General features: G+C 43.0%; 1 protein-coding gene across 7 annotated transcripts in view; it reads right to left on the bottom strand.

Annotated features, from left to right (window-relative positions):
• Positions 1–23,408, bottom strand: part of TCF20 (transcription factor 20) — a 350,226-nt gene that overhangs the window by 31,554 nt on the left and 295,264 nt on the right. For all 7 annotated transcript variants that reach the window (XM_060245336.1, XM_060245341.1, XM_060245342.1 and 4 more), the window contains one exon: positions 4,019–4,112. In XM_060245336.1, coding sequence (XP_060101319.1) covers positions 4,019–4,112 — 94 coding nt within the window. The remainder of the gene's footprint in view (positions 1–4,018; positions 4,113–23,408) is intronic.

The following is a 23,408-nucleotide window of genomic DNA, read 5'->3' as shown; positions in this document are numbered from 1 at the left end:
GCCGAGAAGCTGAATGCATTTTTTGCCTCTGTCTTCACTGTGGAAGATGAGAAGTGCTTGCCCACTCCAGAACTGCTAATTTTGGAAGGGGTGTTGAAAGACCTGAGTCAGATTGAGGTGACGAGATAGGAAGTCCTGCAACTGATAGACGAATTAAAAACTAATAAGTCACCAGGTCCAGATGGTATACATCCAAGAGTTCTGAAAGAACTCAAAGGTGAACTTGTGGATCTCCTGACAAAAATACGTAATCTTTCATTGAAATCTGCCTCCGTTCCTGAGGACTGGATGATAGCAAATGTCACCCCCCATCTTTAAAAAGGGTTCCAGAGATCTGGGAAATTACAGGCCAGTCAATCTGACTTCAATACCGGGAAAGTTGGAAGAAACCATTATCAAGGACAGAATGAGCAGGCACACTGATGAACACAAGTTATTGAGAAAGACTCAGCATGGGTTCTGTAAGGGAAGATCTTGCCTCACTAATCTGTTAGTTCTTTGAGGAGGTGAACAAACATGTGGACAAAGGGGACCCAATAGATGTTGTTTACCTTGACTTCCAGAAAGCTTTTGATAAAAGTTCCTCATCAAAGGCTTTTTAGTAAGCTCGAGAGTCATGGAGTAAAAGGACAAGTCCTCTTGTGGTTCAAAAACTGGCTAATTAATAGGAAACAGAGTGTGAGTACAAATGGGCAATCTTCACAGTGGAAGACGGTAAGCAGTGGGGTGCCGCAGGGCTCAGTACTGGGTCCCATGCTCTTTAACTTGTTCATTAATGATTTGGAGTTGAGAGTAAGCAGTGAAGTGGCTAAGTTTGCAGATGACACTAAATTCTTTAGGGTGGTAAGAACCAGAGAGGATTGTGAGGCACTCCAAAGGGATCTGTCGAGGCTGGGTGAGTGGGCATCAACATGGCAGATGAGGTTCAGTGTGGACAAGTGCAAAGTAATGCACATTGGGGCCAAAAATCCCAGCTACAAATACAAGTTGATGGGGTGTGAATTGGCAGAGACTGACCAAGAGAGAGATCTTGGGGTCGTGGTAGATAGCTCACTGAAAATGTCAAGACAGTGTGCAACTGCAATAAAAAAGGCCAATGGGAATTACTAGAAAGGGAATTGAAAACAAATCAGCCAGTATCATAATGCCCCTGCATAAATCGATAGTGCAGTCTCATTTGGAATACTGTGTACAATTCTGGTCACCACACCTCAAAAAGGATATTATAGCATTGGAAAAAGTCCAGAAAAGAGCAACTAGAATGATTAAATGTTTGGAACACTTTCCTTATGAAGAAAGGTTAAAACACTTGGGGCTCTTTAGCTTGGAGAAACGTCGACTGCGGGGTGACATGATAGAGGTTTACAAGATTATGCATAGGATGGTGCGCAGCCAGACCAGCTGTCCATCAGTAGATAGAGCTGGGTGTCATCAGCGTACTGATGGCAACCCAACCCATACCTCCAGGAAATCTGTGCAAGGGGGCGCATATAGATATTAAACAACATTAGGGAAAGCACGGCCCCCTGAGGCACACCGCAATTAAGCAAATGTTTCTGGGATGACTGTCCCTTGATCACCACCCTTTGTCCCCAACCATATAGGAAGGAGGAGAACCATTTCAAGGCTAACCCCTGAATAATAATAATAAATAAATAATAAATAAATAAATAAATCCCTGCGTCATTGAGGCGGTGGGTTAGTAACTGATGGTTGACTGTGTCAGACGCAGCTGACAGATCCAGTAACATCAGTACCACCAAACCACCTTGATCCAGATGCTGTTGGAGGTCATCTACCAGGGCAATCAGTACTGTCTCCATCCTATGACCAGGGCGGAAGCCAGACTGATGGTGATCTAGGAGGGAAGTATCCTCAGAAAATTCTGCAACTGTGTAGCACTACTGTCCTCTCAATAATCTTACCCAAAAAAGGTAAGTTCGAGACCGGTCAGTAATGTGCCAATTCGGCTGGGTCCAGTGTTGATTTTTTTCAAGAGAGGGCGAACCACTGCCTCTTTTAGAGACATTGGAAAAAGCTCTTCGGAGAGGGATCTATTTATGATATCCTGTATAGGATGTTGTAGCTCCAACCGACAAGCTTTAATCAGCCAGGGTGGGCAAGGGTCCAGATCACATGTCGTTGGGTGCATAGTGGAGAGTATGCTGTCAACTTCCTCCAGGCTGAGTGTTGTAAACCGATCCAAAGCTGGTCCAGAAAACAGGCACGGAGCCTAGAGTTCACATACCGTGTCAAATGTAGCAGGGAAGTCGCAACGAGATCTTATCTGCAAAAAAAGTCGCAAAAGCCTCACAGCTGATGTTCAATTCTCTAAAATTTGGTCTGCCTTGCGGCAGGGTTGTGAGAGTCCAAATTGTGCTAAACAACTGTGTTGGGCGCGAATTTGTAGATGCAATCTTGGCGGCAAAGTAAGCTTTCTTTGTGGCTTTGACTGCCATCTCATAGGATCTCATAAACTCTCTATAAGATGTTGTAGTCGCTTTGCCTCGAGTTTGCTGCCACTGCCCCTCTAGGCATCTGAATCCTCATTTCATCAGCCGCAATTCCCGGCTATACCACGGCACCAGCTTAGAACAACGGCACAGAGGGCGCCAGGAAGCGATCTCATCGATGGCCCTAGTGAGCCAGTCATACCAGGACTCAGCTAAGTCATCTAGAATCACCAAGGATCCCATAGAGCAGTCTGGAACCATACTGGGTCCATCAGGCTCTGCGGGTTAGCTAAAATATGCTCTTCGCCTAAACAGGTTTGGGGTGGGACATTCATGCGAGCCTAGAGGACATAGTGGTCTGACCATGGCAGTGCCTCTGCAGTAATCTGGTCCACTAAAACTCCCGCTGCAAAGATCATATCTAGCATGTGTGTGGGTGTAGTTACAAATTGGGAGAGTCCTAGTGTCACCATGTTTGTCTGTGACTGGTGGAAGACTGAGTATCCTGGGGGAGCTACTTAGGAGAGAGCTACTGTCTCCCCGTCTCGCACCCAGGTCTCAGTCACGCAAGCCAGGTCCACATCCTGCTCAAGCAGGCAATCCCAAAGGACTGAGGTCTTATTATGTATGGACCTGGCATTGCGTAACACCAATGATGGAGGCAACTATTTTAACTTGGCCTCACTACCTGCTACCCTTGGGACGGGACACAGACGTCTTGTCTTGGTCGCCTTTCCTTACCTCTATGTCTGTTCCCACTGTCATACCTTCCCCTCCCCAGGAGTACTGGGATCCCCAGGCTGGTCATCCCCTATTGGTCTCCGCCATAGCCTCATACTAATAATAAGATATCCAACTCACAACCCTCTTTTATTATAAATCTTCCCTCTCAACCCAAGCTAATTAAGGTCACTCTTCCTTGTTTGGTGTACACTTGGTGTAGATAATAATGAACGATACTTAGACCAGATTAATAAAGCTGCGTATAGAGTTGTTATAGTTTTACAGAGTCTTCAATATTTATGTATTTCATCCCATAAGATTTCTCGAAAAGAGTTGTTATCTAAGTATACCTTTGCTATGTCTTTCCAATCTGCTTGGTAAATTGGTATGTAATGTTTTATTATGTAAGTTAGGATTGTGGCCTCATAATATTGATTAAGATTAGGGAAGGCCAAACGTCCTTTGGATTTACTTGTGCATGAAATTTTTTGGTTTACTCTAGGTTTTTATTACAAATTTGGTTAGATCTCGTTGCCATTTTTTGAGCTGAGAGTAAGCAATATGGATTGGTACCATCTGAAATAAATATAAATATTTAGGCAAAAAAAAAGTATGGATCATTTGGATGCATTCTAGCCATGAAAACTGACCTTCACTCCATTTTTTTATTAACTGTAAAACAAAGGTGTAGGGACTTATAATTACAACTGAATAAATCTTTGATTTGAACAGGAATTTGGATTCCTAAATAATTCCAATTTTTTTTGGTCCAATTAAAGGGGAATCTTGCTTGAAATATTTGGTTTAAAGAGAAGTTATCTTGAGTTTACTCTTATTCTTACCTGCATCAATGGCACACGGATAATGGTATCGGAAGGAGCAACCTTTGTTGTAGCAGCCTAATGTGGCTCCTGCCTCCTGGCAATGAGAACATTTCTGTAACAAATAGAAAAATAAAACATACAAAGCTTAGATTGTTCCTCTATTTTCCTCACAGTAATGGAGATAATTTCTGTCAATGGAATGGGACTTCCTCGCCTCCCTCTCCCCCTGTACTCTGAAATGTTGCTCATGAGAACAGGGGATCCCCGCAGGAACAGTATGAAAGGTGAATGAAATGGGAGAGAAGAAATTGCAAAAATCACCTTTTATTAGCAGAAAATTTTCCTGGGACCCAGACATTAGGGTTTTTATGTTATAAAGCAAAACTTCTCAATATCACACCCCAAAGCTTGGTTTTTATTTCCTAAAAACAAAGCTTCAGTTGCTTAGAATTCTAGTTAGACAGAAAATTACAAGCAGAAAATTGTTTTACAGTGTCAGCTATGGAATTTCAAAATATACTGCTTGTGACCCGTCCATTAGGCAGTGGTGGTGTGGGGGATGAGTTGGGCCCTCCCTCCCACCCTCGCCTCCTTGGCGAAAGAAATGGGTGATCAAGGCGTCTGCACCTCAGAAAGTGTACGCCATCCAGGTGGCAAATGCGCTGAGGTGCAAGCACCGTGCTGCTGCTGTGGCACTCTCCCTGGATTACAAAAGCTACCAGAATCCAATCCCACTTTCATGACGGGAGATTGGATTTCCCAGTCCCGAAACATTTTAAAAATAAATTCAGCCTTATGCAGAACTGGCACCTAAAACTGAGATTTTGGAATCTATCCATTGTTAATATTTTCCCCAACTTTATAGATTCTAGTGGTAAGTACAACCCAAGCGTACACCAAACAGGAACAAAAGTATTTATAAGCATCAATCCTTAGAGCACTAGCCCTAAAAAATTCATATTTCTAATCATTTTTATCAAATGATTGAATTCAGGGCTGACCCTGCCACTAGGCAACTGCCTAGGGTGCTGGCCTTCTGGGGACACCAAATTGGGGGCCCCTCATGTGACTTGGTGACATTATTAGTGTGGGGGCAGGGAGTGCCAGAAGTTAGCCTTACCTAAGGCCAGCCCGGACTGAGTTGGATCTTACAGAGGATTTCCATAAACAGATTTCTCCCCTTCCTATCCCAGATGTATCCCAAAATGCACCCTTAAGTTCTTCTGGGGAACAGGCGGCCTCTGGGGACAGAACCGGGGGAAGCTGTAAGTCTGCAAAGGTGACAAGAATCAACACACACGAGTTCCATCTGTGGAAATCCTCCATGAGACCCAAGCCACTAAATGCTAAGGAAAGTAGGTATCTGTTGTTTTACAGGGCAGAGAACGGTTCTGCCCATCTCTGACCCCCAGAGACTACATTTCCAAATTCCCAACACTCTTCCAGGCAGAATACAAGTTACTCAAACTCCCAGTTTAATCTGTCAACATGTATCTTCTCCACACTGTTTCCCACTGAGCAGGAAACTGTCATTGGATGCAATCCTTTAAGCCTAAAAGGTTTAAAGGACAATGTTATACAAAGCAGGAGGGGAGCAGAGGAGAGTGTGAACGTCTTCTTTTTTTACTTTAATTTTTCAGAACAATCCTTCTTTGGGACAGAAGGCCAATTTTGCCTGGTTTTTTGGAACTACCACAAATTCTGTAACGATAGTGCATTCTGAAATATACGCCCTCCACAATGTATTCTGTGTTAGCTCACCTATCCCAAGTTCTTTTGCCAAATTCACTGCTTAAATTACCATGAGAATACTACATTCCTATTAATCTTAATTGCTCGCTGGCAGAGAGTGATAAAAAATATCACTACCATCAGATCAGACTGCAAGGGGCAGTTACTTCCCTTGCATAGTCTGCCCATCTGCAAGATAACTAGGGATACCATCAACACAAACATGATTTCCTATGGAACAGCAATTCCAGTAACTGTGCCAGGCAGAGCTCATCTGCTCCTGCTACCAGATCCCCTGCTGCTGAACAAGTCCCCAGTCTGGCAGATACTGCTGTTTTCCACAGTCTACTAGCAGCATAATAGCTCCAGCTTCTTCACCTCCTGGGATCTAAAGCCATCTGCTTCTTTCAAAAGTGAACAGGGCATGGAGATCCATACAAAGTGCTCCACAATCCTGGCAACAAGAAACAGAACCTTTGCAGAAACAAAGTGACCTCCCCCACTGTATCCCAGAGACTGTCACTTAATTCTCAATCATTTCTACTTCAGCAGTGCTGTTTACTTGGATGAGCAGATGGTGGCAAATTACATTTAACCTTTCTCCCCACCAGCAGTATGCCCTCCACCATACTATGCCAGCTGCACTTCTATAGGAAACCACTGCAACACTCGCAGTGTATGACTGCTCTTTTGATTGTATGGTTATGGTGGAAAGTGCATCCTGAACCCTGTAAAGCTAGGGAGACAGTGTGCAATTGACACAGTATCATGGTTTCAACGTCTTTTTCTCCCCCATATTTCCAAGAATATAGGCAGATGGACTGAATCCTACATGGAAGGGTAGATCAATAAGAAGTGAAACAGAAGCTGCCTGTTAGACAAGTTGTATTACTCAAAAGCTACCCACCAGAGCTCCATCACCACCAACGCACATTTCCTCTAATCAAGACAGCATCTTCTTGAAGCAATTACTGAAGGCTGCCAAGATAGTAAATATCCTCTGTCCCACCCATGAGGAAAGTAGGTACAGCTGATCCTCACTCCCTGTGTGAGGTTGCCTCTCCTTTCACAAATGCAGAGCTCTGTTTAGATCAGAGCAAGGACTTAGCTGGTCCACTATCCTATTTTTCAGCCATCAGTAGCTAAATGCTTCCAAGCAGCTGACAAGCAGACAAAAAGTCAACAGCTATCTCCACGTGCTGTCCACCCACCAGCAACTGACATTCACAGCAAAACTGCCTCTACAAATAGAGGCTGCAGTGGGCTCCTATGGCTAATAGTTGTTTACTGCAAATCCCTTTAAAAGCATCTAAAACAATGGTCATCACATCCTGCAGTATACTTTTGCACATCCTTTCCCCATATCATGCATAATATTATACACCTTTATACTGACTCGCCCTCCCCCATCACTTTTTCCTTAAACTAAAAAGCCTTACACCTTTTCACCTTTCCTAATTCACATTTACACATTAAGCTACCTGATTCACACAATGCAGTATTAACATATCAAGTTTGTTGCTGCAAGATGTGTTGTCTCCGTGCAGCCAGCAGGGAATGGACCAGCATTGCTGCAGCTGCCTTCTGAGCACACAAGAAGAGAGACTTCTTGTAGCATCACATCTAAGGCACGCTTCCTGACTGGCTTGTTGCTGCAAGCAATGGATTTTGGCATGCTCTGAAGTTCTGCCATTGTAATGCTGCTCCAATGGGGAAGCCACGTCAAGACACTCAAGGGTCTTTCTGGGTCCTCAGCTACTTTCCTGTTAATGACTGGATGGTAGGAAGCACCCAGCAAGATGTCCTCTCCTCAGAGGGAGAACAAAGTTAGAACTTAGCTCTCTCTAATCAGACAGCAAAAATTATGGTACATGTACTAAGATACCACAGGGTGCATCAGCTTGTAGTTTTCTTTCAAGTACTAGATCTATTAGCAATTTAGCTTGTACAAAACTAAGGCATTCATAATTTTAAAAGGGTAAAGGTAGTCCCCTGTGCAAGCATCAGTCATTTTCGACTCTGGGGTGACATTGCTTTCACAGTGTTTTCACGGCAGACTTTTTATGGGGTGGTTTGCCATTGCCTTCCCCAGTCATCTACACTTTCCCCTCAGCAAGCTGGGTACTCATTTTACCGACCTCGGAAGGATGGAAGGCTGAGTCAACCTTGAGCCAGCTACCTGAACCAGCGTTCGCTGGGATTGAACTTAGGTCATGAGCAGAGGGCTCCGACTGCAGTTCTGCAGCTTTGCCACTCTGTGACACGGGACTCTTCATAATTTTAAAATTCCATAAATATGTTAAATACTGCAATTTTACATGCTAAGTATGTTATAAATGATATATTTAATGTTGCTAAAGCAATAAGATTAGTTTAGGTTTGACATGTCAGTAAATATTGTTGTTGTTTTTTTTTGAAGTTTTAAAATTTTATTAAGCACAGAAAATAAAATAAAAAGCATAACATAAGAACAACACAAATACAACACAAATACAACCACCGCTCAACTACAGAAAAGGCCAAACAGACAATCTATGCATCTACAACTATAACTACAACAAAAAACAATACCCTGACAACCCCCCATGGGAGAAGGGAAGGTTGGAAAACATAATAAAAACCATTTTCATTGCTCCATAATTACTCTTACTTGGTACACTTGGTATAGTTACACTATATCAAAACCTCTACTTTTAACCCAAATATATACCGGGTCCCATTCCTCCCGACACTTCTGTACACTACCATTTCGTAGTCTGGTGGTCAATAAGTCAGATTCTGCAATTTCTAGCAATTTGTGAATAAATTCCTCTCTAGTTGGGGTTCTATCTTCTTTCCAATACTTAGCAGTAAATATTGCATATATTTCAATTTCCCCCCAAATGTCCATTTTTTTTCCAGGGGGAGAGGAGAGGAGATCATGTATTTCTGTGGCTTCAAAATTTCTGGAAATTTCACATCTCTAATTGTAATGTCTGAAAGCTCTCAACATGTTCACCAATTTTAGCTTTAATAATGCTTCCCACCGACTTATTTGGGAAACATGTTAGACTAACTAGCCTGAAATACCATGTCATTTACCTGGATCCCTATAGATCCTTCCTATCTTTCAATAGTCCAGGAGAGCACATTTATTATAGCACAAGTTTGTTGTCCGCTGTAGTGGTTATTCTAGGTAACACTTGCTTTTACTGCAGTACTTTGGAACACACTTTCTGTATTGCTTACAATATACCTTGCCTTACTTTGCTGTTCTTGTTGTTCTTTAACTGTAATCCTATAATCCTAGTCCTACTGCATTGATCATTGGCTGCTTTATGCTGTTTGACTGCACTGTTTAATATCCTGTAATCCTCCTTGAGCCCCACAAAGACAGGCAGGCTATACATTAAGTAAATGACTAAATACTGCTTCCATTAATTCACATATTACTCAATTTTTCATTCTCTTGCTGCGTTCTTTTCCCTTCTATCCATTCTATGGTATCATTTCTTAATAGTGCTAGCTACATCCCTGGTTTTTTGTTCTTATCTTTCCCCTTGCTCTTTACTCTCATCCTCCCTCCCATTTCTTCCCTCATTTTCTCTACCACTTAATCCTTTCCCATTTCTTCCTTACCTCTGCATTATTCACTTTTTGCTGCCTTCCAAACGATCTTTCCTTTCCTCCCCCTTCTCTATTAACCCCCCTCTTTTTACATAGAGCCTTATGTGTCCCTTCTCCTTCACTATGGGCAAATCAGCATAAGTTCTGGAATGAAGCATCCAGACTGCTGGTATGTGAACACCCTCTAGAGTCACTCACATGAGACTTTTCCATCTGGCCTCCTTAAGAAGAACCCTGTATGTATTCAAACTCTGCCATTGTTTGTTTTTTCACTGTCTTTCTTTAGTACATTTTTATCATACTCATCCTTCAAGGAGCTCAGGGAAATTTTATACTGATGTGTGCGCTTCCACTGAATAAAGGGCTTAGGAGATCTTCTCATGCCAGGAAGCAACTGCATGGCTCAGTCATACAGTGACACTAGAAAGTCTGTAATCTACTACCTGACATAACAAATACCTCTGAGAGGGTTTGGGCGAACAGTGTGGCTATATGTTAAGTTTGTTTCAGTTATCTTTGAATAAGGGTTCACATATGAATAATCAGGCAAGGGCAAGCAATTTCAAATAACAATACATGCATATTCCAAAGTATGTGGAAATGTATGCCTATTCATTTCTATATTGGAAGAAAATGGGACTGGGAGCAGGAGGCAGCAGCTAAAAACTTACAACAACTGAGCAGGCAGTAATCTTGCCAAACTTGACCTATATCTTGCAAAGCAATCACACTAGACTCCATCATGTTCAGAGTTACTGATGGTCCATCAGGAGCACAGTTACATTTTTTTTCTGCCAGAAAGCCCCACCCAACATGAACTGCAATCCAGCTGCATTGTGCTGTATGAGTGGACAGTCTCACCTGGTTTCCAATCAACACTTTGGTCTTTCTAAACAGGTTTCAATAAATTTTCACAAGCACCTTGAAAAAGTTTCTATCCATGTATTCAATTTTTAAAAATGAAACTTTCAGTGTAATTCTACAGCAGACATATGGCCAATTCATAGAATCATAGAGTTGGAAGGGACCTCTAGGGTCATCTAGTCCAACCCCCTGCACAATGCAGGAAACTCACAAACACCTCCCCCCTAAATTCACAGGATCTTCATTGCTGTCAGATGGCCATCTAGCCTCTGTTTAAAAACCTCCAAGGAAGGAGAGCCCACCACCTCCCGAGGAAGCCTGTTCCACTGAGGAATCGCTCTAACGGTCAGGAAGTTCTTCCTAATGTTGAGCCAGAAACTCTTTTGATTTAATTTCAACCCATTGGTTCTGGTCCTACCTTCTGGGGCCACAGAAAACAATTCCACACCGTCCTCTATATGACAGCCTTTCAAGTACTTGAAGATCGTAATCATATCACCTCTCAGCCACCTCCTCTCCAGGCTAAACATCCCCAGCTCCTTCAACCTTTCCTCACCATCTTCGTAGCCCTCCTCTGGACCCATTCCAGCTTGTCTATAGCCTTCTTAAAATGTGGTGCCCAAAACTGAACACAATACTCCAGGTGAGGTCTTACCAGAGCAAAGCAATACCATCACATCATGTGATCTGGACACTATACTTCTGTTGATACAGCCCAAAATTGCATTTGCCTTTTTAGCCACCGCATCACACTGTTGACTCATGTTCAGCGTATGATCCACTAAGACCCCTAGATCCTTTTCGCACATACTACTATATACTATAACCATGCATTGGATTTTTCCTACCTAAATGCAGAACTTTACATTTATCCCTGTTAAAATTCATTTTATTGGTTTTAGCCCTGTTTTCCAGCCTGTCAAGGTCATCCTGTATCCTGTTTGTCTTCTTCTGTGTTTGCAACCCCTCCCAATTTAGTATCATCTGCAAATTTAATAAGCATTCCCTCTATTCCTTCATCCAAATCATTGATAAAGATGTTGAACAAAACAGCTCCCAGGACAGATCCCTGAGGCACTCCACTTGTCACTCCTCTCCAAGAGGATGAGGAAACATTCACAAAGCACACTTTGGGTGCGATCTGCCAACCAGTTACAGATCCACCTAACGGTAACAGGATCCAAACCACATTTTACCAACTTGTCAGAAAGGATAGTATGTGGAACCTTATCAAAAGCCTTACTGAAATCAAGATAAACGACATCTACAGCATTCCCCTGATCCAGCAAGGTAGTAACTTTTTCAAAAAAAAAGAGATCAGGTTAATCTGACATGACTTGTTCTTGAGAAAACCATGCTGGCTCTAAGTAATCACATCCATTCTTTCTAAATTTTCCAGTACCAACTGTTTGATGATTTATTCTAAAACTTTTCCAGGTATAGACGTCAAACTGGCGGGTCAGTAGTTACCCGGATCCTCTTTTTTTTCCTTCTTGAAGATGGGGACAACATTCGCCTGCCTCCAATCTTCCAGCACCTCTCCTGTTCCCCAAGAATTCTCAAAAATAATAGCTAGAGGCTCAGAAATTACATCCGCAAGCTCTTTTAGAACCCTTGGATGCAATTCATCTGGCCCTGAGGACTTAGTTTATTTAAAGAGACTAGGTGTTTATGTACCACCCCTACGCTGATCCTAGGTTGGAACTTCATACCCTCCTTATATGTTCTGTTTTTGCCATGTTGAGTACCGTTCCCCTCAGAAGAGAAGACTGAGGAAAAGTAGGAATTGAGCAGTTCCGCCCTCTCTTCATTACCTGTTACAATTTCACTTTCTTACCTTTGCAATGGACCTACCATGTCCTTGCTCTTTTTCTTACTCTGAACATAAAAGAACACTTTTTTTGTTGTTTTTAACATCTTTGGCCAGCCTAAGCTCATACTGAGCTTTAGCTTTCCTAACTTTTTCTCTACAAGCACTGGTGATTTGTTTATATTCATCCTTGGTTATAATGTCCTCCTTCCAATTCCTAAAGGAGTCTTTTTTATTTCTCAAGTCTTTAGAGAGCTGTTTATGGAGCCACTTCAGCTTCTTTAGGCTTTTTTCCATTTTTTTCTTCTCATAGGAATCATCTGTGATTGGGCTTTCAGTATTTTGCTTTTAAGAAACTCCCACCCCTCCTGAACCCCCTTCCTCCTAAGTATTTCTGCCCATGGGATTTTACCCAGCATAGTTCTAAGTTTATCAAAGTTTGCCTTTCTGAAGTCCAATCTATAAGTCTGACTATGTATAGCTTTTCCCTTCCCTAAGACTGTAAATTCCAAAATCACATGGTCACTACTGCCCAGGGTGCCCACTATTTCCACTTCTTCAATCAATTCTTCCTTGTTGGTGAGAATTAAATCCAAGAGAACAGATCCCCTTGTTTCCTTCTTCACTTTCTGGAAAAGGAAGTTGTCAGCAAGACAAGTCAGGAATTTATTTGACTTTTCATTTTTAGCAGAGTTGGACTTCCAACAGATGTCCGGATAATTGAAATCTCCCATGATCACTGTATCCCTTCTCTTGGAGAACTTTGCAATCTGCTGTAGAAGTATCTCATCCAAGTCCTCTGCCTGACTTGGTGGTCTATAGCAGATCCCCACAATAATATCACTGTTGTTTCTTACACCTTTTATTTTTACCGAGAGACTCTCAACTGAGCTGCCATGCTCCGATTCACATATTTCCTCATAAGTACATACCTGCTTCACATATACTGCTAAGCCTCCGCCCTTTCTCATTTGCCTGTCCCTTTTAAATAAGTTGTACCCCTGAATCCTAATATTCCAGTTGTGAGTGTCATCCCACCACGTTTCAGTAAGGCCTATTATGTCATAGTCTCCTTCCTTTATTAGGACTTCCAGTTCCTCCTGTTTGTTTCCCATACTCTGTGCTTAGTGTAGAGACATCGGAATCCATGTTTTATGCATCCTGAGGGTTTGGTTTCTGTACAAGCCTGCAAGTTAACATTACCTAGCGTATGCGCCACTCTCTGCAAATCTTTAATGTTCTTATCCCCCGTTTCTGGCATCATACGAGGCTTTGAATTATTGTCTCGCTCCCCCCATACAATTTAGTTTAAAGCCCTCCTTATTAGGTTAGCAAGGCTGTTACCAAACACCCTTTTCCCTACCGCTGTAAGGTGCAAGCCATCTCCCGAATGAAGACCACTAGAAAATGAGGAATAGCAGCTCATGCACTGTATGACTGACAAAAGCAAAACCTGGAACACAGCTGAGGAGAGGAGGATAAAGCCTGTCACCTAACCCAGAAATGAGAGTTAACAATGACTGGTATCAATTGGGATCCTACTGTACACCAGGCCCATAGCCACAGGAGGGGGGGCCCTGAGGGCCCCAACCTGACTTTCCATTGAACCAAACCAACTTAAGGTCCCTGAACCCCACCCCCTGACTCAGTTTCTGGGAGGCTGGGCAGGTGGCTGCCTCAGCTGAGCCAGGCTTAGTTCTGCCTGCTTACCCAGCTTACACCCAGCTGTCCTACACAGAGTACAGAAGCTGATGGAGCCCCTAGCACATGCTGAACCTCCTGGAGCAGATATGAGAGGCACAGCAGTGGGAAGAGGAGGGCATGGGGGTTGCTGCTGAGGATACTTTTCCTTGCCACTGTGTTGCTAGGTTCCTTCACCGGGAACTGCCTCCCATTGGAAGGATCCTCTCAAACAGTTTGAAACAGCCTGCTTTGCTTTTCTGGTGCTGCCTCTGCAGCTCTGATCCCCGGGGTAGTTTGGGGAACATTTAAAAGGATAATGAAGAGGATCCTTCTTCCCTTTCATCCACCCCAGATGCGTCTCCCCACAACCAGCCCTGTGATCGGAGCCACAGAGGCAGCATTGGGAAAGTAAGGCAGGCTGTTTCACCCTGTTTGAGAGGAACCTTCCAATGGTAGGCAAGTCCTGGCAGAGGAACTTGGCAACACAGAACAGCAAGGAAAAGCATTCTCAGCAGTGGCCCCCGTGCCCACCTCTCCCCACTGAATCTGCTCCATGGCCGGGTGGCTCAGTGTTCACTCTGGGGGCCCTGATGTAGAGGTTGACAACAATCTGGAAGAGGGAGTGAGTGGCTGCATTACAGAGCCTGGACGGGGTTTCTCCTGGCCTCCAGGGTTGGATCTTACCCCCCTGCCCAGCCATGTGCAGAAAAGAGGGGGCGAAAAGGAGGGGCATTAATTAAATTACTTTAAATAAGATTAGCTAATGCCCCCAAGACATTCAAATGCCCCCCAAAACAAAACAAAAATCCTAGCTGTATATAGATTAGGTTCACTTGAAAGATTCAGTGGGAACTATCCAGAAAGATTACAGACAGATCCATTATATCCAAACACATTACAAAATGTTAAAACAATCAGTGCAATAAGAAGGCTATAGGATCAGACAGCAGCCACTACAGCCTTTTGCTGGACCTGTATGCTTCAGACTCACATCAAGATGCAATATGGAAACTGATTACAGAAAAGCATTGCATATGAAATAGAATTAAAGTTCTGTCTATGATGTCTTGCACGTTCAAGACAACACTTGATGCTGCAAGCAGTCACCAACTGATGTGTGCGAGTGTGTATGCACATATGAAGTAGTTCCCTCAAAATTCTGCCAACTTAAATATTTATAACCCCACCCACCTTTCCTTTTTGGTCCAAGGCAGCTTACAAACCCAAATTTAAAACATACACGGTATGATAAAATTCCCAATAACCAGCCTTCTTCCCCCAAAGATGCCTGCAGCCTACACTCCATTAAAAACTCTAGCTAATATAATAGCCATACAGCACCTCCTAAAAATGTCTGCAGATAATGTCTCCCTCAAGGAGTTTATTCCATAGGTTGGGGCCTGCAACTAAAGTAGTTCAGGTTAATGGTAGGTAAGCTACCATCAGTGGGGGGAACAGCCAATAATGGCAGCCTGAAAATTGTTTTGTTGGACAGGGAGTGAAGGTCCTTCAAATCTGTGCATACTAGCCCATGGAAGTTTTTAAAGGCCATGCTGAGTACTTTGATTTGAACTCAGAAACAAAATAGCAACTAACATAGATCGTTTGAATAGGCAACTCATCTAAAACATCAGCCTTCCTAACCAGCATTTCCTCTGTCTTGTCTGGGTTCAGCATCAGCTTGTTCTGCCTTAGCCTCTTGACTACAGTCTCTAAGCACTGGTTCAGAACACATGTTGATGCTTAGATAATGAAACACAGAACTGGGTTCTATCTGCATACTGATGATACTCCACCACAAAGCTCATTCAACAGCTTCATACAAATTACTGAAAAGCATAGGTAATGGCACCCTGAGACACTCCACAGCAGGGGTGGCCAAACTGCAGCTCGGGAGCCAAGGCAGCTCTTTCACACATATTATGCAGTTCTCAGAGGTCGAGGATTAATTTAATGCAGGCTTACTCTCACGTAAGTGTGCTTAGCATCAGGACCTCACAGAGGTCACCTGGAGACCTAAAGTGGGGAAAGAGAGCACAAGAGCCAGGGGAGCCACTGGAAGGAGGGATGGAATTAAAGTGGGTTTCCCCTTAGTTTCATAGCTCTTGTAGGAGCTGTACTTACTAAATCTTGGTGTCAAGCAAAGCGAGATGCATAAGGATGGAAATGGTGGCCAGTGATTTACATGGTACATGTGTTTCCTTCTCTCACTGGTGCCAAAAAACAATCCCCCAACTTTTCTTTATGTTGGTCTTATGGGGACAGTTATTCCCGGCGTTTGTATTTTTAAAAGTCTCCTTCTATGGTCATGTTGTAAAGTGCATACATATTATTTTATCTTTCTGTGCAAAGGAAGTATTAATAGTTTTAATAAATACGTGCATGTTATATTTGCTCATGTCTTGTGTCTCTCAAACATCTGACATTAGCCATACCTGCTCCACAGGATAAATCCCAACCCATTGATTCTGCTGCTTCAGCTAACACAATCTCCCATTCTAACAGATGACTAAGTTAGAGTGGTCTACTGCAGCACTTCCTAACCTGTGGGTGCTGACCCAATTGAGGGCCGTGAAGCCTGTGAAAGCGAGTCACTAGCTTTTGCAGTTTTATTGATTTAAGTAATTTTTTCTTCACTGTCTCAAGTTAATAGCTATAAAATAGACAAACTAAAAATGCACAAAACCGACAGTGGCCAAAGTTCTAAGACCTAAAATTCATGTGACAATAAATCAATGGGTCACCAAGGTTGGACTTCTGGGTCATCATGCTGGGAAACTGGCTGGGAAACCACTATGCTACTATACAAAGGCCACTGAAAGATCTAACGATATTAACAGGGATGACTCTCCTTTAAACAAAGACCATCCACCAATGCTTCTAAAGCCATCTCAGTTCCAAGCTCAGGCCTGAAGCCAGACTGAAATGGGTTAACAGCAGGTGGATCATCCAGAATTTCATGGAGCTGTGAGTGATGAATTTGTATATGCAAAGTAGCTCCCAAAAATTCTGCTTAAGCATTACAGGCATCATCACAAATAGTTTCTCAATTTTACTTCACTAGAGCTTTTAAATACATAGGCTACATCATTCACCCTATGTTTCTGCTACAAAAACTGTAAAAACTCTGCAAGGCTGATAACGTAGCACACAGCAATCTTCAGAACAAGCTTTTCTGGGTAACACGGAACTGTCCATCACCACAAATTTCAAATTAAGTCAAATGATGCAGAGAGAATGAAACTGAATGAAAGCCTCCATCTTTGTTGTATATGATTAACTAACTTCATTTCTTTTGCATGATCCTGTAAACTGGTGCTTCAGATTCAGCACATGAAAACCAACACAAAGTAGACAACTCTTAAAAACAGATTATTAAAAGTGAAAATGGTAGAGCAAAAAATAAAGTAGTGCTGTAATAACATCTGGAACAGATTCCTGAGCCCTTCTTAATGCAGGCAGGATAGAATAAATTACCAACATTAAAAATGTTAATACAATAAATATTTATTATGCCTGCCATCAACTCCATCATATTCCATTTCACAAACTATCCTATATTGATTGACCAGCAGATGGCAGCAAGAGCCAAGAAATGCAAAATATTTCATTAAAGCCAAGGACTTTGCTTCTTGAGCGTGAGAAGCTCCTTTATAACAATAATGCCAGAGCCTTTTGAAGAAAAAGAAATTTCACATTGTGATCAGTCTTGGCCTTTTCTGTTCCAAAAATCCAGATATCACTTAGACACGCCCCATTCAAAAAAACCAGAGAGAGAATATTTTGCTTCCATAGCACTTTCAAATAGTCCATCCTAATAAATATGCAAGCCAGTCAGGGTGCTTCACATGCAACACAGAATATGATGTGCAACTTAATTTTTGAAATGCACATATACATTTTATTTTACCACATACTTACAAATGGTCTGAGTACAGAAAAAAAGGCAAATTATAAAGAAAATATCTGACTTGATTTATTTAACTTCTATCCCATCTTCCCCCACAAGCTGGCTCAGGAGGGTCACAACATATCAGTTGACAACATCCGGTATAAGATGTCTCTCTTCAGATAGCGGCAAGTCTGACAAGTGGCAAAGGCCATCCAGAGGAGGCCTGGGTGGCACAAAGAGGTTGCTCTAACCGCTTCTTCTCAGCTACTGGACAGCTAGTTGGCTACTGAGGTGAATGGGCAGGAATGCCTTTTCTCCCCTGCCTTACAACAGGACAGATGGGGATTGGGCCACTTGGAAGCTGACTTTGCGTCCTATTGGTCCATCCCACCAGGTCCTCCATTTTCCCTCAATGGCTGTTGTTAGGCAACCATAGTATTCCAAGTTTGGTTCAGTCAGTACATGGCAGGGGAAGGAAGCCTTTATTTTGGCCTTTGAGGGAAAACTCGTTGGGGCCAGCTCTGGATGACTTGATGGCATGACTTAACTAGGCCTGGCTGCTCGCTCCTGTTCAGCTGTAGCCCCCCCCCCCCCATGACAGCCAGTGTGACGTAGCAGTTAGTGTTTTAGACCAGGGTCTGCCAGACCCAGGTTCTTGCTGTGGAAGCTGACTGAGTGATTTTGATCCACTCACAGACTTTCAGCCTAACTTACCTCACAGGGTTGTTGTGCAGATCAACAGGGGGAGAGGAGAATTATGTAAGATGTTTTTTGTTGCTGACTGCAGAAAAAGACTGTACTTTTCCTAGGTAGAGGCTGCAGGGAGGGGGGAGGAGATGGAAAGCTGATCACTTCTCCCTACAGAAAATGGCCACCTGCAGGTGCATTCTCTATGGTATACCATAACATAGCCAGGCCAAAAAAGACAGATCACGCAACAAGCACACACTGATGCTACAACAGGAAAATGTGGCAACAACACAGTGCAGACTAAAAGAATGCTAAGCGTCATCATCTGTGTGTATGATAGTCATCATGCTATGATGCCACAGCAAATTAATGCTGAGTGCCCAAGGCTGGGGCACTCACCCAGAGCCTCCTTCTAGAGCCTGTTGTATTTATTCCCACCACAGGCCTTATTCCTAGTAATAACAATAAAACATTAAGGGTAAATGCAAACAGATTAAACAAATTAGCATTAAAATAAAATTTAAAATGAGTTTCAGTCCAATCAAAAAGTGGAATCAGCTACCTCGGTAGGTAGTGAGCTCCCCCTCACTAGCAGTCTTTAAACATCAGCTGGACAAACACTTGTCAGGGATTATCTAGACTGATCTAGACTGATTATCTTAGGGAGGGACGGTGGCTCAGTGGTAGAGCATCTGCTTGGGAAGCAGAAGGTCCCAGGTTCAATCCCTGGAATCTCCAAAAAAGGGTCCAGGGAAATAGGTGTGGAAAACCTCAGCTTGAGACCCTGGAGAGCCGCTGCCAGTCTGAGAAGACAATACTGACTTTGATGGACCAAGGGTCTGATTCAGTATAAGGCAGCTTCATATGTTCATATATGATCCTGCACTGAGCAAGGGGTTGGACTAGATGGCCTTCATTGCCCCTTCCAACTCTGTGATTTTATGAAATAGATGGCACTAGTCAGGCAAATTTATAGTGCTTCCTGCGGTGATGCCCTATTGGTCTGAAAGCAGGGCAAATTATAGCAAACACCGTGAAAACTGAAGCAGTGCGAGCAAGGGAGGCAGAGATAGTTGTACTACTGCTGCCTCAACCAAAGGCCTGGTGGAACAGCTCTATTTACAGGCCCTGCAGAATCATAAATCCCGAGGGGCCCAGATTTCAACTGAGAGCATGTTCCACCATGAAAATACTCTGTGCAATTGCACAATTATTACATTTGCAATACATGCACAGTTAGATATTCTGAAATCCACCTTGAGACCCAAAGAGAGAAGCAGGCCATAAATATAAAAATAAATTAGATCAAAGCATCATCCAGACAGAGCTTTTGAAATGGGCTTGCTGTTTTACAAAAAAGAAAGAATTAACAGGAATTACAGGATTCTTCATGGTAGATTCCTAGGGTGGATACAAGCAGAGCATTCCAGAAGGGACAAAGAAACAGATGTTCCAGGCAACTATCTATTCTTGCACTGCAAATCTAGATTTAAACATAGTATGCTTTGTTTTAAAAACATCTCAAGATAACAAAAATAGGTTGGGCAATCCCTTCATGGTTTCTTCTATTAACAGAAGGCAGTTTCTGAAACCACCAGTATGATATAACCACAATTAATATACTATTTAATACATAACTGAAGAATTCAGTGTTAAATATTATAAAGTTTAACACGATGTCCAAAAATGCTGATAGTTCTAAGTACAAATCTTAAGGTAGCATAAAGTGCAGAAGGACACAGTGCTCTCAAATATTGGGTATAACATAAATTTAGCTTGCTGAAAACAAATGTTTAAATTCCACAAACACATCAAATACTAAGAAGACCACTTCTGATCGTCTCTTATCTCAAAATAATAATAATAAATTTTTATTTATATACCGCCCTCCCCGCCAAGGCAGGCTCAGGGCGGCTTACAAGACATGATACATATACCATGATATAACAATAAAATACAATTAATACAATAAAATACAGTTAAAATACAAATTCGTAAATTTAAGTTAAATAAATAATTTAAAACCGGTATAAATTAATGGTGCTACAGTTTCAGTCCATATATAAAGATGGCTGGATGTCATTGCCAAGATTCCACCTTAGAAGGCTAGTTGGAAGAGGGCGGTTTTACAGGCCCTATGGAACTGGTTAAGATCCCGCAGGGCCCGCACCTCCACTGGCAGCTGATTCCACCATTGGGGAGCCATTATCGAAAAGGCCTGCTCCCTTGTTGTTTTTAGCTTGGCCTCCCTTGGCCCAGGGATTTTCAGAAGATTTTGCGAACTAGATCTCAGTGCTCTCTGGGGAACATTTGGAGAGAGACAGTCCCTTAGGTAGGCAGGTCCTCGGCCATATAGGGCTTTAAAGGTAATAACCAGCACCTTGTAACGAACTCGGTACACAATTGGCAGCCAGTGCAGTTCCAGAAGACGACGAGGAAGACGAAGACGAAGAAGAAGAAATTGGATTTATATCCCGCCCTCCACTCCGAAGAGTCTCAGAGCGGCTCACAATCTCCTTTACCTTCCTCCCCTACAACAGACACCCTGTGAGGTGGGTGGGGCTGGAGAGGGCTCTCACAGCAGCTGCCCTTTGAAGGCCAACCTCTGCCAGAGCTATGGCTGACCCACTAGCAGTCTGGCTGCTGCATTCTGCACTAGCTGCAGTTTCCGAGTTCAATACAGGGGCAGCCCCATGTAGAGGGCATTACAGTAGTCCAACCTTGAGGTGACCGTTGCATGGATCACTGTTGCCAGGTCGCCATGCTCCAGGAAGGGGGCCAACTGCCTTGCCCTTCTAAGATGGAAAAAGGCGAATTTAGCAGTGGTTGCTATCTGGGCCTCCATTGTCAAGGAAGGCTCCAGTAGCACTCCCAAGCTCTTGACCCTACGCACTGGTATCAGTGACGCAGCGTCAAAGGCTGGTAGGGGGATCCCCTCTCCCAGCCCACCACGGCCTAAGCAAAGGACCTCTGTCTTTGCTGGATTCAGCTTCAGCCCACTCAACTTAAGCCAACCTGCCACGGCTTGCAACGCCCAGTCCAGATTTATAGGAACATCGTCAGTCTGGCCGTCCATCAATAGATAGAGCTGGGTGTCATCAGCGTACTGGTGGCAACCCAGCCCATACCTCCGGGCAATCTGGACAAGGGGGCACATGTAGATGTTAAACAACATCGGGGAGAGAACTGCCCCGAGGCACCCCACAATTAAGTAGGTGTCTCTGGGACAGCTCTCCCGCAAATCCTTTGTCCCCGACCCTCAAGGAAAGAGGAAAGCCACTGTAAGGCTAGCCCCCCGAATTCTTGCATCGGCAAGTCGGCCATATCGAATGCAGCCGATAGGTCCAACAACAGCAATACCGCCGAGCCGCCTCAATCCAGACAACCCTTTGATGAGACAATCCAAAACAAAACAAAATACTGGAGGATGGAAGCCCCAAGGTTGGATGGCACTCAAATCAACTACTGGGGAAGAGAACAACTACAAAGAGTGTTATCCTTAATGACGCAACCGCACTAAAGTCAAAAAGACATTCCATTGTTGACATGAATGGATGCAAAAGGAAAGTCCAAAGCCATTTGAAGCATATAATAGGTACTTGGAACTTCAGAAGGTAAATACAAAATGATAAAACTGTAATCCTGGGAGTAAGTAAACTAAAGTGGACTGGATTAGGATATATCCCATCAGAAAATTACAAAATGTTTTATTTAGGAATGACAAACACAAAAGAAACAAAGCTGCTCTTATTGTGAGGTGAGATGCACCACAGTTAGGATAGGAGCTATAATGCAAAGTCAATCAGACTTCATGGAAAGCCTATCAATATAACCATCATTCATGTTTTTGTCCCAACTACAGATACTGATGAGTTCAAAGATGAAACTTTTTATGCAAGTGTCCATGAAGAAGGTTACACACCTAAATAAGATGTGCTGATAATCATAGCTGATTGGAACGCAAAAATGGGAAGCAAGGCAGAATCAAATTCCGTTGGAAGATTTGGGCTAGGAGCATGAAGCGAAGCAGGATACCAATTCACAGTATTCTGTGAAGACAACAATTTGTTTTTGGCAAACACATTTCAAGCAACCAAACAAACGATTGTATATCTGAGCATCACTGGATGGCCAATAGAGAAGTCAAATAAATTACATTATCGGAAACAGTAGATGGAGAAGCTCTATTCTGTCTGCTAAAACAAGAATAGGAGACAGTTGTGATACAAACCATGAATTGTTGATACTGAAAATCAGATTATAGCTGAAGATGGAGAAGTGGCTGGATGGCTTAAACTGAGCCGAATGAAGCTGAATCCAATGAAGACAGAGGTCCTTTGCCTAAGTCGTGGCGGTCTGGGCAGGGGAATCCCCCTACCAACTTTTGATGGTATGCCACTGACAACGGTGCACAAGGTCAGAAGTTTGGGGGTGCTACTGGAGTACTCCCTGACAACAGAGGCCCAAATAGCAGCAACTGCGAAATCCACCTTTTTCCATCTTAGGCGGGTGAAATAGTTGGCTCCTTTCCTTGAGCATAGTGACCTGGCAACTGTGATCCATGCAACGGTCACCTCAAGATTGGACTACTGTAATGCCCTCTCCATGGGGCTGCCTTTGTCACAAATCCGGAAACTACAGCTAGTGCAGAACACGGCGGCCAGGCTGTTAATGGGGCTGCTCAGGTGGGAGCACACACAGCTGGCGCTGCAAGAACTGCACTGACTGCCAATAGTATATCGGATTCGCTACAAGGTGCTGTTATTACCTTTAAAGCCCTTAAATTATTTTAAATTCACCTGATTTTATTATGATGAAGCACTGTTTTATGATGATTGTTGTAAGCCGCCCTGAGCTTGCCTCAGCGGGGAGGGCGGGTATAAATTTAATAAAACCTAAACCTAAGAAAAACACTGAAACAGCCATACTGCCAAAATACAATCTAAAGAATATTCCTGAGTAGTTTAAAGACCATGTAAAGCACGGATTTGCATTACTAATTTCAAGTGAACATGAACCATAAGAACTCTGAGTTGAAACCAGAGATAGTACCAAGGAAGAATGTGTAAAGATTATTCCTACAGCCAAAAGAAATGAAAATCCTTAATGGATGACTGATGAAACTCTTAGGC

Source organism: Heteronotia binoei, chromosome 8 (genome assembly GCF_032191835.1).
Source record: "Heteronotia binoei isolate CCM8104 ecotype False Entrance Well chromosome 8, APGP_CSIRO_Hbin_v1, whole genome shotgun sequence".
NCBI lineage: Eukaryota > Metazoa > Chordata > Lepidosauria > Squamata > Gekkonidae > Heteronotia > Heteronotia binoei.
Note: the sequence above shows the minus strand (reverse complement) of the source record. Positions and strands in the feature narration are given on the sequence as shown.